Source organism: Stegodyphus dumicola, chromosome X1 (assembly GCF_044657685.1).
Source record: "Stegodyphus dumicola isolate Sdum_Otavi_A_Nest chromosome X1, ASM4465768v1".
NCBI classification, from domain to species: domain Eukaryota; kingdom Metazoa; phylum Arthropoda; class Arachnida; order Araneae; family Eresidae; genus Stegodyphus; species Stegodyphus dumicola.
The window spans coordinates 79098757-79115869 of NC_140780.1; the positions used below are offsets into that span (position 1 = coordinate 79098757).

The 17113-nt window shown below is 34.5% G+C and overlaps 1 protein-coding gene across 4 annotated transcripts in view; it reads right to left on the reverse strand.

Annotated features, from left to right (window-relative positions):
• LOC118196406 (uncharacterized) overlaps positions 1–17113 on the reverse strand; it is a 338914-nt gene that overhangs the window by 215028 nt on the left and 106773 nt on the right. For 3 of the 4 annotated variants that reach the window (XM_085807758.1, XM_085807757.1, XM_085807756.1), the window contains one exon: positions 8936–9121. In XM_085807758.1, the coding sequence (XP_085663884.1) occupies positions 8936–9121 (186 nt within the window). Of the gene's footprint in view, positions 1–8935; positions 9122–14191; positions 14329–17113 lie in introns of those variants that run through there. The other variant, XM_035367857.2, reaches the window with a different exon arrangement.

Genomic DNA, 17113 nt, shown 5'->3' on the forward strand with positions numbered 1-17113 from the left:
CGCAAAGATGAGACCAGCCTCTCATTTGAGCCCCGGTAGGTATGGAGAGAAGGTGCATTTTGAATTCGTGGTCAAAGGAGGAAGTGAGAGCGGTTATCCGCTATGAATGGGCACGTGGAGTATCAGGAACAGAAATTCATAACCGCCTCGTGGAAGTCAATGGGCCAGGTGTGATGTCGAAGCAAATGGTGCGGAGATGGTGTCGCACATTCAGTCATGGACGTCAGCAAGTGGAGGACATACCGAGAGCTGGACGGACGCGTACGGCCACTACAGATGCAAATGTCAGGAAGGTGGATGACATGATAAGAGCGAACCGGTGTATCACCATCGATGAAGTAGCGGAAGAACTTGGAATCTCACATGAGCGAGCTCAAAACATCATCCACGACATTCTTCAATACAGAAAAGTGTCAGCACGATGGGTGCCCCGACAATTGACCTCGACACACAAGGAACAATGCATGGGGGTCCGGATGGAACATCTCGTGCATTACCATGAAGATAACAATGACTTTCTGTCTCGGATTGTGACGGGGGATGAAACGTGGGTCCGCCATTTCACGCCAGAATCGAAGGCCGCATCTATGGAGTGGAAACATCCGTCATCACCTGTCCGAAAGAAGTTCAAGACAACTCCCTCTGCAGGTAAAGTGCTCCTCACAGTTTTCTGGGACGCCCAAGGAGTTTTGTTGCTGGACTTTTTGGAGGTTGGAACCATCAATGCTACACGCTACTGTGACACCCTGTCGAAATTGAAAGAGGCGATTCGGAAAAAGCGGCCGGGCCTTCTCACATCTGGCGTTCTGCTGTTGGATGACAATGCCAGACCACATTCGGCGACGGCAACGCAAAACCATATTGCAACTCTTCGTTGGGAGCGCCTACACCATCCGCCATACAGTCCTGATCTCGCACCAAGCGACTTCCATCTGTTTCCGGATTTGAAGAAAAATCTCGGGGGAAGGCGCTTTGGAAGATATACTGAAGTGAAGCAAGCCGTTCAACGCTTCTTCCATATGCAAAGCCCTGATTTTTTTCCCGGAGAGCTTTTTGAAGCTTATCAAGCGATATGACAAATGTCTCAATGTACTTGGTACCTATGTGGAAAAATAAAGGTATGTCATATCTTTAATGTCTCATTCTATTTTTTGACTTTCATACACAACTCTGACCACAGTCGACAGGGGAAACTTATTTTTCAACTTACCCTCGTACATTATACACAACTGCATAACCTTAAAAATTAGACTTGTCATTTAAAATATGAGAAATGAAGTATTTATTAAGAAAGAATAAGCATTACCTCAACCATGGAAAATAATTACTTTTTTTTTTTTTTTTTTTAATTTTAAATAACAGTTCAATTTAAAGAACTAGTTTACAGTGAGAGAAAAAAAAACCATGCAGAACTAAACTATATTACAAGATTTAATGATGAAATTTCAGTTCAAAATAGAGAAAATAAATAATAATAAGGAATATTTATTGTATTCGCTTGGAACATAATAATAAATACAATTTATTTTTCCACTCGTACTGATATTTAAATAATTTAAAACTAAATTCTGAACATTTTCTAAATTTTCATTGTATATCAGTTTTCCTTTAAAAGATATTGCAAGTAAAGTAATTTAAGTAAAAAAGAGGAACATTTCTGAAATCAGAAGACAGAAATTTGCTTCATGCAGTAAATTAACTGTAAAAGCTTAACTAACCCGCATACTTGGAAATTGGTGAATATTCGGACAGTCGAGCATAACTTGAAAAAGAGGAGCAGAAGAGAGGGGGTAGATTGTAGCCGCTCTTTAGATTTTTCCACTAAATAAATGCTTTTGACATTTTGATATGTGCATCATATAAAAATTAAAAAATGGAACTGAAAAATATTCTGCTTAGCAAGCACAGTAAAAAGTGTTCATAAACAAATCTCAGACAGAACATCAAAATTAATTATCTCTGCAAAATATTGCAAACGTTATTGCGCAATACATGCGCCGTAATTCTTCCCTACGTGATATTACGCAATCGGAATCAACAGCTGCCGGTTTTCGGAGAATAAAGAACTAAATAACTGGGGTGTTTTACATTCTAATTTTCAACAGACGGCGTTAAATTTCCGGAATAGAATCATTCTTCGCTTGGGTTGGTAGACCGCAGAACTTTTAGTCCTATTCAATCCAGATTGGAAAGTGACAAAAAAAAAAAAAAAAAAATCCGTTGCTTGTTTTGCAGCGAACTGTAATAGTTTCAATATTCGAGATATTGCGGAGAAAGGGGAGAACCTCCCAATCTTCGTACTGTATAATGTATTGGCCAAAAAAATTAAATTATTTTGACTATTCGATTACTTTCCCTTTATTTAAGCCATTCCGAATATTATTCCTTAGAAAGCTAATCTGTGTTAAAACACAACCATTTTTGGAAGTTTACTATACTTCAGCAGTTACTGCAACTATGTTATTATAAACATTCATACAAATGCTCATAATATAAGCATAACGATCATAATAAACACGAATATGAACTGACCAAGCAGAACGAGAATGCAAATTATTAAGATCTTGATAGAAATTCAAACGTGTGCAGTATTTGGGTGGGAGGAAAAGAATGCCGAATGTACTGGAATTTTCTACTGCTTTCGCAATTCTTTGACCAGAACGACGGGTACCTGTCTGTACTTTTCGTGCACTCCAAAGGTTATGTTAATGCAGAGAAAGGGGGAAAAGCTATTTCCGGGATTATGATTCACCATCTGACGTTGCATATAAGGAAGAAAAGTTGTTTATTTAGTTTCGGCTTTGTTACGAGGAAAAAATGCGCGTTCATTAAAAACAAAGGATTAAAAAAAAAGCACTAAAAGCAAAAAATAAGCACTAAAAACAAAAAAATAAGGGCTTTAAAGAAAAAGTAAGCACCTATAAGGGCCTTTATATTTTATTTTTAAATATAAGGACTTATAAGCTTGTAAGGACCGCTACGAACCCTGTTTCATTATTTTCCTTTTTCCTTAGTAGTTGCTTTTCCAGCTTTTATTTTCTGTACGAGTATTTTCTCAAAAATCTTCCAGTTTGAACAACAACAAAAAAAAAATATGGTAAGTTTTTAGTAGATGCAATCGTCATCTTTTCCTGACTCTCAAGCTCTCCTTTAGCTCTATCCTGAAACACTTTCATATTTCAAACTCTGTTGATAATCGCACACATTGTGTCAGAGCATATATTTGGTTCTAAATTTTCAGCTCGAACTTCAGTATCTACTTCCATCGTTATGCATTATTCATTTTCACATGTATTATTACCATCTTGTGATCCTAAATCAACTGTTGATTCAAGATTTGTGCCATCGTCTTATGTATTAACCATGCATTCATTATCAATATTTATAATTTTTTGAAGTCCTCTTCAGTGGCCATGTTACTAATCAAATTACTAGGCAAAAGTAAGTTAGCCAAGTCTCAGCTTCGTAGGACAACCAAATATAACTTTGGAGGGCACTTGTGTGAGCACTTGATGTGCCTTGATGTGAGTGAGTGTGGAGCACTTGATTTGTTCATGATATGCTTTGTTTTTCATTGCTTGAACAAATTTTAATCCTTCCGAGCACTCTTCTGTCTTATTTGCTTCCATCCATGTTGCTAACATATTCTCAACATTTTGGTTCACTCATTCGACAAAAACCTTGCGATTGACTGTGTCTCGGTTTACTGTGAATTATTTTTATATCACTCCACATTTCACATAAACTGTTTATGATTTGGTTGCAAAATTCCCTCCTATTGTTGGAGTGGAGAATGTTCAGGGCTCCAAAAGTTGTGAAAATATCCAAAAGGTGATACGCTACTTCATCAGCTCTTTCACAATGTAAAGTTCAGCATAAGACAAATTTTGTCAGATGATCTTGATACACTAAACTAAATTTCATATCACGTCGGGATTGGACTGCATATCTATTAGGTCAACTTTGCATTGGGAATTCATTTTGCTATGCACAATTGGTTTAATTACAACTCTCTTTTTCACAGTTTCCTGTTTTTCTTTGACATGGTTCACATAGTTTTAAATACCAGCTAGTAGAGTGGTTAGTCACCCGGACTGCCGTGGCAATAAGCCCGGGTTCGAATTCCGGAGAAGGCATGGTTATAATTGTCCATCCCATAATATCATAGGAGGCAAAGGTCACCATCTATTACGTGCTTCCATAATGAAATGGCCCCCACTTCCAGCCCTCGTAAATTTAATGCTGGCATACTAAAAGAAATACGAGTTTAAAGCTTTTAACTTTTCTCATTTCCTAGAAATCTGGGACAATATGACCTAATCGTATTGTCAACTCGGACTATTTGTCCCAATCATCTAGGATATTAAAATTTCTCAGAAAACAATACTAAAATTTGTGGTAATATATAATGTGAATAATACAAAACTTAAATTCTGCCATGTGCACCAGTTCATATACAACAAAAATTTTCATACATTTCATAAACATAATAATATCAGCATGTAGTAATTTGATCACTGATGGGACATATTAATCCACTGTTTCAATATGACTGGGACAATATATCGCACAAAAAGAATTTATTCAAAATTTCTTACATCTGACATTATAACAGCTAATTACTACTTAATAAGAATAATAAGAACTATTTCATACTAAGCATGCCTTAGATATACTTGTATTTACTGTAAAATTAAAAAAATACACAAATTGAAATTTAAGTAATGGGCGTGCTCAAAAACATAAGTGCGCCATTTGCAATTTAAAAGTGTTGCCAGGTTTCTTTAGTCATATATTTGTTCTTTAATTCCTTAAAAACACTGCAAAGATAAAAACCCATTTAAAGTGGGCTTTATTTACCCAGTAGGCCATGAAATCTAATCTCTGGAACATATGTGCCCATTAGGACCGAAAGGGTTAAAATGGAAACAAACTGCTTTTATTTTATATTGTAGCCGCTTACACTTGCTTGAAACTAGATTGAAAATGGTACAAATAAGGAGGGGCAAGAACAGAAAAGTATCGTGACTGAATTTTCATGTGCAGACTTATTCAATGTAAATTTAAATCCGTTGTTTCAGACTTTTACCAGAAGGCCTGGTAACTCCTAGGTTTAATCGCAAAGGCTTGGTAAAAGGCGGAAATGGAATATTAAGCATACTTCGGACTTTTACCAAGCCATTTTGGTGAAAGCTTACCAGACTTTGGGCTTTTACAACAACATATACACCTGAAGCATCTGCTTTGGTGATGTCTAATTTATCTGATTTCCAGATGGATGAGTTGGGGTAATAAAATATTTATAACTAAATCTTTTGAAAACAAAACTTGAACATGGGATGACTGGGTAGTAGGTTAAGCAGTTCTATTATGCAAATAAAATGAAAAAGGAGTTGTCAGTGTGTTGCCAGCTACCTCGATACATTGTATTCTGAAGAATACAGCTGTTTCTTAAAATTAACAGCTAGAGAAACTGATTGCTGCTCTTGACATTTCTAACTGTAAATTAATGGTTGGGTAAGCTTACTGTAATATAGCAAACAGAGCTTTAAGTTCATCTTCTGTAGGAAAAAATCATTTTCCATCACTTTTATCCAAAAAAGGGGGGGACTTGGGGGAGAACTTGGAAAAAAAACAATTCATTTTTCATTTGCTGCATATAGGTGACAACCAAGATATGTGACATTGATGCTCCCATAAAGAGACCTTCTTGTTGTTTACCCCTGATTTTAAATCTGTAAAATTACAGATGAAATAAAACACCTCATAGACAAGAGTAAAAAATTCAGATGCAATTCTTAGTTTTTCAATCAAGGTGCTTATTAAAATCATTTAAGACTCAATTAAAAATAGGATAGAACCAAAGATTTGACATTAGTGGTAAACATGGCAATGTCAGTACCAATAACGTTTAATATTTGTGGATGAAATTCACTCGTAGATGGTGACTGCAAATACTGTCCTCTATGAAAACATAGTTTGGAAAGCATATGCTTGAATTTCTTGCATGATGAAAGCCTACTATTTACCAAAGGCCTAGATGGATAGTGGATAGTATTCTTCATGGGTTTTGATTCAAATGAAAGGTCTTGGTGCATTGAAAAATCAGGATTAGGATTTATATTATCAAGGTAGCATTCTATGTGTAGTCTATGTATATATTTATGTATCTACATTTTTAGCTATTCTGCGGAATGCATTATATACACTGGTTTCCAAAAGTTAAGCAACAAACTGCAAAATCGTGAAAAATTGGCTAAAAGTAGCTTGAAATTCTTCAAATTTGGATACATTACAAATAAAAGCAAGCTGCATCAAGTAGCATTATGCAAAAGAATGGTGCTGCCATCGCTTTATGTACATAAGATACAGCTTAAAAATAGTTGTTTAGGCCAGAACTGCTATTCAAGAATAACAATATATTAAATACTTTTGAGAGAGTCAAAGTGTAAAAATAAGTTCGAGGCAACAACTGCCAGAATAATTGTATTATACACCCATAGGCCAGTTAGAAGCTGGTCAACAACAGTCTGCCATAGCAAGATGACTAAACGTCAACGCTGTTCCGTGATAAATCACGGTGGACCCAATTTCTGACTACTGGTTCAGGCTCTCAAAAGATCTATCAAAGGCAGGACAAAAGTATTACTGCAGATGACTAATATCTGCAACTTACTGCACGTCACAACAGGACAGCAACTCTATCAGCTTAGATCCATGCTTATTTCTGCTACAGGCCAGACATCAATAGCCAGACAATATGCAGAATGCTGCATGAAAGAGGTCTAGGCAACTGGCACTGTGTTTCCACTTGCCTTCCACTAATGGAGACAGCATTTGAATTGTGTATGCAGTCAAATGAGGTGGAGATCTCTTCTGTTCAATGATGAGTCCCAATTTGCTTTACAGGGTGATTCTTGATATGCTTACATATGGACAAAAACAAATGCTTCATATCTAATGTATACAAAAGGGATACCTATGCAAGAGGTAGTGTTCTTGTATAAGGAGGAGTATCTCAGATGTGCTACCACATGGGACTCTCAATGCTCAAGAGACAACATATTGAAATTCGACTGTTTTTCCATAAGCTGTCATAATTGGCAATACCTTCATTTTGCAAGCAGATAATGCCTGCCCTCAATACTGCTCACCTTGCACACCAATTTTTTGAAGAAAAAATTGTTGGTCCACACTGTCCTGATCTTAATCCCACTAAGCATGTGTGGGTCACTGTCAGGAGGCATATTGCTAGCCTCCCACCCCTCCCCAAACAATAAACAATTTTACATAATCAATGGGCATTGCTACTCATGCAGCTCATTGGCAATATCATAAACGGCATATGATATTGCTGTCAGGCCTGTATATTCACACTGTGTAACAGCAGAGAGATTGCTGTTTGAAGAAGTTTGAATCTGAATATTCAATATTCAGATTTTTTTATTTATTTAATTTACATGTCTAAAAGGAGATTTTATGTTCCAGTTGATATCATAAATTGTACATAATTTCCATAACATTTTGTCTTTTTAACTTATAAGTGATATGATAAATATTACTACTACATTTGCTTGCACACCTTTTGACTTATCATCAGTTTTCCATATTTTGCTTTAGTTTTGGAAGCCAGTGCAGTTTGTTGGTGTTGAAACAATCTCCAACAATACATTTTGTATCATGTAGGTAATGTTGGACTTTTTTGGTTGAAATTTTCTTTGACTAAGTTATCTTTTATCTGACTTGCATATTCTGTGCGTATATGTGATACCTTAATTCTACCTGGTTATTTGACATGGCAATGACATGATGGCTGTCTGCCTAAAGAAAGTTTGGTTTTTGCTTTAAGGAACTTAGTTTAGCTATGGCTTAGTTTAGCTATGGCATAGTAAAGCACGTGAGGACTATCTGAATAAGGGGAGGGAAGCATTTGTGGAAAACTTTCTAAGGTAAACTGCCTTGCATTCATGTTACCCATGAGCAAAACAAACCATGCACCCAGCCATTTCATCTGAGTTTGAATCCAGGACGAATTACCAGCAATTAGCAGTCTTTAACAACTCAGCAACTGGTGGAATATCTAAGGGAAGAGATGCCTTTGTGAAGGACTTTCTAAGGTAAACTAGAAGTATTCATGTTACACATGGTGAAAAACATGCATGCCCCCTGAGTTTCAACCCAAGACAAAGTACCAATTTTCAGCATGCTTAGTTATTGATGCCTCCCCCAGTACTACTGAAAACTATAATATTGCTTGCATGGTCTAAACCTATTTTTTCACATTTTATGAGATAAAAGTAGATCTTAAGAAGTGCAGGCTTAATGATACTGCCACTAAAGTGTGACTGTCTATCCATACCAAATTTGCTGCTGAAGGTTAAATGTCTATCAGTATCAAATTTCCTTTTCTGTAAAAGATTCCAAATCAGATGTCTGAATACCAGTTTTGACTCCTCCCTAACATTTAACACCTTCTTTCCAAATGTGCTACACAATTTTTCTGTAGGTGTATATTATTTACAGTACAAATTCCACAAATAATTACTCATTGAGATAAAAAATGCAGCACCTTATTTAAGCACAAAAAAAATTAGAAACCAAACAGGTATAAATTTCAAATGGAGACTATTTTACAAAGACAGTATACAAACAAACTAGCAGTAACAATTTAAAAGATAGTCACCTTCTGATAATTAAAATACAGCTCTCACTTAAAGCAATTTGTTCCGTATTACAGAATTCTTTAAGTGATGTTCAAATTAACATAACTAGCAACCTTATTGGTCTACACATTTTCAATGAAAGTTACTTTTGGAAAAGCGACGAAACAAAAGACTTCAAAAATGGGTAGCACTCCATTATAGGTATTAAAAGACGCACAACTTTTTATGATGAGGCACATGCAAACATAAAATAATTGTAATTTCCCACATACCTTTTTTGATGTTTCAGATGATATTTCTGAAAACTTTCTTGAAATTATTTTTAAAACATGCTGATGATCATCAGAAGTACTTTTTACAGTAGCAAATATCAACTTCTCAGATAATATAATACTTTCACAATCAGGAGGAACTTTATAAGAAAACAAATGCATCTGGTCTAAGTCACCTTCTAAAACCTAGGGTAGAGAAAAGAATCATTATTTTGCTTAAAAGCATAAAAATTTGAAAGGAATATTTACAATTCATTAGAAGTTTTATTTACTGAGAAAACAATGTCCTATTAAACCACATAAGCATTTTTCTCGTGTTATAATATTTTATCATAATGATACACCTCATAATACACAGTAAACTGCTAAAACGCAGGCACTGAAGTTCACATCAAGTCAAAAACATGTTGGTTCCCCTGTAAAGAAATATTAAGTGAGGAAACTTTTTAACCACTGTACGCACAGCACTATTAGTGCTAATGCAAAGCATTAGTGTTCAGGACAAAATTGACTAACGCATGCATTAGCCAATTCTGTCCTAAACACGATTTAATGCCCTGAGAAGGATTAAGACGATTGGATACGCTAAGCCAGTGATTCTCAACCACTCTGCCATGGCAATATAAAATATCATCATGTTCTCGAAGTGTGCCAGCAAATTTTATGGATGCATATAATATTTTTTTGTATGTACTTACATAAAGTGTGACTGTTGTATGCCTCATGCAATACAATTTTTTATTCTTTTGGCATTTATGATTTTCATACAATTTAACATCATTAGACACCACTGCAAATATCCATACATAAGACATATGACACAAGCAGCTCAATCGCTTCTAACTTCCTAGTGGGGACTAGCTGGTCCAGTCCCAATGCATCTCAGACTTTTCTATGTTTTAACCTAGAATGTGTATATTTTACACATGTATAATTATAAATAAAACTGGGAGAATGTCTTTGGTCCTGAAGCTGGCTCCTTGCCTGATCAACATTATACACCCTTTTATGCAGAATTAAATACATTCCTTCCATATGCTCTTGTGTTGCCATTGTCAGTATTCTAAGAGCCTACACAAAAGCCTTGGCTTCAACTCCTGTCAAAGGCACCAGTACAACTTGTCTAACTGAACATACTGCTTGTTGCAAACAACATTTGTCAATTTTTCAATTTCACAGTGAAATGATACGGTTGCTGCAATACAGCAAATCACACAAGACTATCTGCCTAAGGGAAAGAATGCCTTCAGGAGGACTTTCCTAGATTCTCAACATGGGCGATAATGCCCCCTTATGGGCATTTGAGATAGGGAGGCAGAAGACACAGAGAAAATTAGGGGGCTTTAAGATGGCATGAACAAGTGTGGGCAGATAAAAAAAAAATATTGTCTAAAAAGACAAAAAAAAAAAAAAAAAAAAAAAAAAAAAAAAAAAAAAAAAAACGCTAATCATGTTAACTTTAATATAGGGGTGCTACACCTCTATACATTATATAAAAAATATATAATTTAATCTATTGGGGTTAGGGAAAGTGAACTAAAGGTCAATTAATTTTGGGGTTCTTTTTAACCCCCCCCCAAAAAATGGAAATCATGTTAGAGGAGCTTGCCAACTTAAAACTGTTTGATAGCATTTTCGTAGTTAGTGGAGGTTGTAGCAAAAAAAAGGGTAGAAACAATTACTTTTCTGTAACAATAAAGAGTTATACTTAGTTTAACATTGTGTCTAATGGGTTCCTTTATACTTAGCAATAGTGAGAATTAAAAAATTAAGCATGCTTTTGTTACTGTATCTGGAACACACACTAATATCTTTACAAATGTATGATTGTACTTTAAGCAACTATATCTCGCAAGAGGATATTCTAACCATAACCTAATGTGTTTGTGTGATTATGGCAAAGCCTCGAGGACTATCTGCCTAAGGAGAGGTATGCCTTCATGGAGGAATTTCTAAGGGTAACTGGTTCGTATACAAGTTACACATGGACCATAACCTAATAGCCTAACTTTATTTATAAAGCTAATTAAGTATACAGGAAAAATTTTTTATGGCCATTGATAGATTTTATTAATGATTTATATAAAATTCTGCCTTTTTAAAAATAAAACAATAGATCTTGTTTAAATATTTACTTTTTTTAGATGTTTAGAAATATTTGAGGGTTTAGGAAAACTGAACGAGCACCGATATTGGTTAATTTTTGTTATTGTATGTATTTTAATCATTTTTATGACATGTGCGAAAATTCACATATTTCTGTACTTTGAGAAATGGATGAAAATTGAACTTAAAGATTCCATTGCATTCAGATCTACATTAACTTGGATGATATAAAAATTTTTTATTTTAGATTTGAATTAAAAATTTTCAAATCATCCAATTTCACATGAAATATCTTGTATATAAATACAGGTAAAGTTAATAAAAGACTGTTAATAAAAAATAGCAAAAAAATTATGCTTGTAGTACTTCAGTTACAACAAGTTTTTGTTAAAAACCATGATTTTTACAATCCTGCAGAAATTAACAGTATTATCTGTGCTTGTTCTAACCCGCATCACCCTTGCCCCCATGCTTTATTTCCACACCGAGTGTTATAAACGAGTCACTGCATATTTATCTTATTCCTGTCGATGCGTGTTATATGTCTCCAAACAATGTAAAGGCAATGATTGTTCATTTTCTTTTCATCAGCATTATTGCATGCAATAGCTTAAGGGTTTTTAAAGTTATTTTTTCACTGTTGACAATTACCTCTCTAGTATTGTAATGTTGATGGGATAATAAACGGACAGGCTTTTTTATTTTTAATGAAAACTTAACAAACTAATTCTTGGTTAGACAAAAGATGAATTATGTTAACATTAGCATTAGAGTATTAAATAAAGCTGAAGCAGACCATTCACTTCCGTGGACACTATCTTTACACCCTATTCGCAGCACATCCCATCCATCACAGTTCTCCGTGCATCTTTTAGCGTTCTCAAAGTTTTCCTTTTGTGTCTCACTGAGCGGATCTCCCGCAGGGTTGCCTAACACCAGTTTTTTCCATGAGAAAAGAAAATAGTTAATAGAGAACTTGAGCTGTTTGTCGCATATGTTCGGGTAATGGAAATAATTCATTGATAACAGCTGTCTTTTGGCACATTTTTTTTTACCTGCTTGTGACAGCTAATTGTTAACACACTTTGAATGTCACGTTTCTTGTCACAGTATATATATATATTTTATAATAAATAACCCTTAACTTGGATACGTCTAACATTCACTACTACTACTCATGTATCCATAAAGTAAAAGCAAAAAAGGAGAGACAGCAGTATAGTGTGGATTATATTAAATATGGATTTATCAAAAATCCCACGCATCTATGGTTGCCAATGTCCCTTATTTGTCGAAAAACATTTTCAAATGAAGCGATGAAGACTTATAGGCTTCAAGATCATTTTAATAAAATACACCCAAATAAGAAAGACTAATTTCAAGACATGAAAATGAAGTATGAAATTTAGCCAAATATATCAAAACTTTTTTTATCAGCTTCTAAGCAAGACAATGACAGACTTTGAGCTTCATACAATATCTCATTGTTGATTCCTAAAACAGGCAAACTACATACTATTGGAGAAAATTCAATTTTACCAACAGTAAAAGAAGTATAACCACTATGCTCCACTATCCAGCTACAGATATTATGCGAAAAAATTCCTTTGAGCAATAGTTCTGTGCAAAGACGAATTGATGAGATGGCTGAAAACATTGAAGAATCATTGTGCAATCATCTACAGACTTGTCAATTTTCAATTCAGCTGGATGATTCCACTTAACCAACCAATGAATCATTATTACTGTCATATGCGAAGTTTATCAAAGATGAAAGAATATGTCAAGAACTATTGTTTGCTACCAATTTGGAAACATATACAAAAGGAGAAATCATATTCAATACACTGGAAAAGTTTTGTGATGAAAAAGAAATTCCTTTTAGTAATATTTGTCAGTTGTTATGGATGGTGCTCCGGCTATGACAGGGCATCACAAAGGCTTCATAGCGCGCTTAAAAAGTAAAGTTCCTGATATGCTTGCTGTGCATTGTGTAATTCATTGCCAGCATTTGGTTGCGAAAAATATGAATGAACGCCTCCATACGTCGCTGCAGCATGTTATCAGAGCAGTTAATAAAATCAAAACTAGCTCATTGAATGGCAGATTATTTAGTCAGCATTGCATCACCAATGATGAATATTTCAACCAAGTGCTGCTTCACACAGAGGTGCACTGACTGTCAAAAGGTACTTGTTTGACTCCATTTTACAATCTTTTTGAGTAGAGTTCCTAGGAAACAAAGACAAGGAACTGCACGACAACCTTATTTCATCAAAGAATGATATTGTGTACTTGAGAGACCTATATAAATTGTTTAATGATGTCAATCTCCAACTTCAAGGCGACAACTTAAACTTGATTAAAACAAAAAATAGCGTTGCTGCTTTCATGTCAAAACTGCTATTATACAAAAACAATATTGGCAGATGCAAATTCAATAACTTCCCAAATTTATCAGCAGTATCATTGAAGCACGATGACTTGTTTGTTTACTGTCAACACTTGGAAAACCTCCACAGTGATTTCAAGGACAGGTTCCAGGACAATCTAAACATGGACACACCAGACTGGGCTTTGGATCCTTTTTCAAATGTCAACACAGCAGGATCATCCCAGTTAAAACTACTAATACAATTGACAACAAATGAAGAATTAAAAATAAAATTCAACAATGGCTATCACGAACTTTGGCTGCAGAAGCCGATTTTGCAACTGTACCATGATCGATTGTTCAATGATTTCTGATAGCATTCCCATCTTCCTATTTAGCTGAACATGGATTTAGTGGTGCAGCAACATTGGTAACTAAAAAGAAAAATCGGCTCCATGTTTCTGAGCATAGAGACTTACAGTTGTTTTTAAGTAAAATTTAAGTAAGTTGTTACAGTTGTACAGCCCGATATTAACAAACTCCTTAAAATGCATCAAATTCAACCTTCTCATTAGATAAGTTATAAATTCAATGTCTTTTGAATGTTAATAAAAATACTTTTAAATATAATTAAGTATGCGTTTTAATTTTGTATGAAATGACATGTATAAAATAGAAGATATCAAAGTTTATTTGTGAAATAATTGAACATTTATGATGAAAAGGATGCAAAAATTTCATATTTTTAATTGTATAATTTCTGCATGCCATCTTACCAGATTTAAATTGATGATCTATAATCCTGAAAAACCCCTAATCAGGAATCGCTGAAGTCCCGACGAGTCCAGATTAAAGACTTTGTACTGTATTTCTTTGAACATAGAACCAAACCTTGGAGTCTATTCAAATACTGAATCGAGACAAGATATTCAAGACAGAAACTCCACATCTGGAAGTATAATTTTATCAGGCAGAAACTACATTTCATAGCTTTTCAAGAAAACAATCATATGCATCTTTATCCTCAACAGAAAGTTAATATGTTGCCCTTTTGCAAGCTATGGAAGAGTTATTTTGGCTATTAAAACTAACAGAAGAGTCTATCTCAAACTCTACAAATAAAAGTTTTTGAAGATAATCAATCAACAATAAAACTTGTAGAAATTGAAAAATATAGTTTGCATACAAAATACATTGACACAACATTTCATCATAAATGCAACCTGCATAAAATAACATTATATGCACGTCTCATCTTGTAAAAGAGTAAACAGTTGTTGATATCATGACTAAACCAATGCTTCAATTTTGGCGGTACCAATTAGAATTATTTTGAGTTTCATTAGCAAAGTAGGGGAAATGTCAGGAGAATTTAGTATCTTTTACATAATGAACTCAAAAAAAAAAAAAAAAAAAAAAACTCAGGTAAACTCAGGTAACAACAAAAGGTATAAAATTAGCAATTTAGGACTAACTATGATCCACCTGAGCCGTTCTTCCATCCACCTTTTCAGAAGCAATCTTGTAGCAAACATGATGCCTAAAAGGTAAAACTGGCATTACTTTTTAAAAGGAATGAAATAGTTTATGTATTTTGATCATCTGAATTATTAGCCTTTCGGTTGTTGCAAGATTAAGAAATTCTTTCGTCCCAAATGTGCAATATATCTGTCAGTCATAAATTTATAATGCGAGTTGTATTTGTTTATGCCCCCAAGTGGAATGTAACTGAAATGCGAACTTAGCTCGCTGATCACCATAAAAAGGTTAATTCATTTTAAATGTTTCTAAAGTTTTAAACTTATTTTGTTCTTTTCAAGCTGAGTAATATTTCTTTCTTCTTTAGTGATAATAGACTGAAATAATAAACTGGATCAAATCAAGTTATGGAAAAGTGAAATTCATAGTGTTAGGTGAGTTGAAATTAGAAATTAGTGCCTTTTCCTGCTATGACAGTGAAAAATAAAAAAAATATGTGCAACATTCCTCTCCAAACAATGGTCTTCACAATTCACTTAATCCATACAGGGCTGTGTCCGATGGGAAAGTGCAGTTGAAAATGAAAATTTGATTTGCTAGTAGGCCAGTATTTAAAGGCAAAACAACATGTAGAGCGACTCCATACTACTGCAGATAATGATGTCTTTGGGGGGGGCAAAGGAGACACAGAGAGAAAGAAAAGGTAATAAGAACGAAATCGATATCCACCACGCTTTCCTTTGTTCATCATAATATCAGTTCTTACTCTGTTCAAGAAAAAAGGGGAGGAAAATTTAAAAATTTTATGCAAGGTTCTGATCGTTCCAATTACTGGATGTCCAAATTTTGTACTTTGCACTATACTTTCAATTACAAAAATATTTTAGATGACTCAAATATTCATCTCCAGTTCCTATACTTAGAAAAATTTTGTACTTGTTATAAAAAATAAAACTCAAAAAGTTTGACTCCCATCTGACAGAAATGGGAACTTCCTGGAATTAGGGGAGAAATGCATTTTCAAAGTCCTACGAGCTGTTTTTCTCAACGTCTGAAGAAGCGTGCACACCATCATATAAATGGTCTGAAAGCCAGCAATAGTCAGTTGTTTGTTTCAGAAAACCTACAATTCAATTGGAGTTAGATGAATTGAGTTTAGAGTTTACTCTGAACGTCAGGAATTGCATATCCAGACTCTGTATATCAGGATATTTTTCATATGTTAAGGAAGATCTACCTATTATCTGCAATCCCCTTGAGTTATCTGTAGCTATTTACTCTGCTTTTTTTTTTTTATTATTCGTTATACAGTCAAAAGTCGTTACTTCAGACACCCATAATCCAGACCTCAAAGCTACAAACTTTCTGCGCATGTGTCGCGTTGACGCATAGGCGTTTACGCATGCGCGTTTAATGTATAATGGATGGTATAAGCTAAAATTATCTATTGCAGTTAAGGTTGCAGATTGCGTTGTTCCTTAATCTTCGAATACGATCCGGCTTATTATTTTTTGCAGACTGTTAGAGCAATTTGATAAAGGTAAGCTTGAACTTTCGATTATGTCAAAAAGAATTTCCGATTCTGGAGCTGCCAAAGGATCTACAAAGCAAAAGCATGTTTTGATGTCCATCAAACAGAAAGTGGAATTGCTGCAAAAAATGGATAAAGGCATATCCTTTGTGTATCTAACCATTCCGAAATCTCATTACCAATTTCATGCTGCTTTGCGGGATGGGCGGGGGGGGATGTTGCGGCACGCAATGAACTGGAAGTTGATCTGTCAGCACTATCCTTATCTTCAGGGCAGATGTTTTTATTTTATTTGGCTTATAATTCCTTACTAAAGGTAGTATTTCATCTCGATGTACTCCATCTTTGATACCATTTAAATCAAATTCCTTGTCATTATAATTCCGATAGTGAAGAAAGTGACACAGAGGTTATTGAAAACGAAAAAATTTCGATTGACAAATTAGTCGGTACTCTCGACACAGCAATTATAGGACTTGAACAGCGGAACTTTGTAACTGAACAAGAAATTATGTCTGCTTATAGAATTAAAGAGAAAGTATTATCACACAAAACGAAGCAACTTAAACAATTTACACTGAAAGAAATGTTTAATAAAGTAAACAAATAAATATTAAGCTTTTTTTTTTTTTGTAAATTTTGATACCCTTTAGATCATAATTGTTCTTTATTTCATAAATTACAGTTT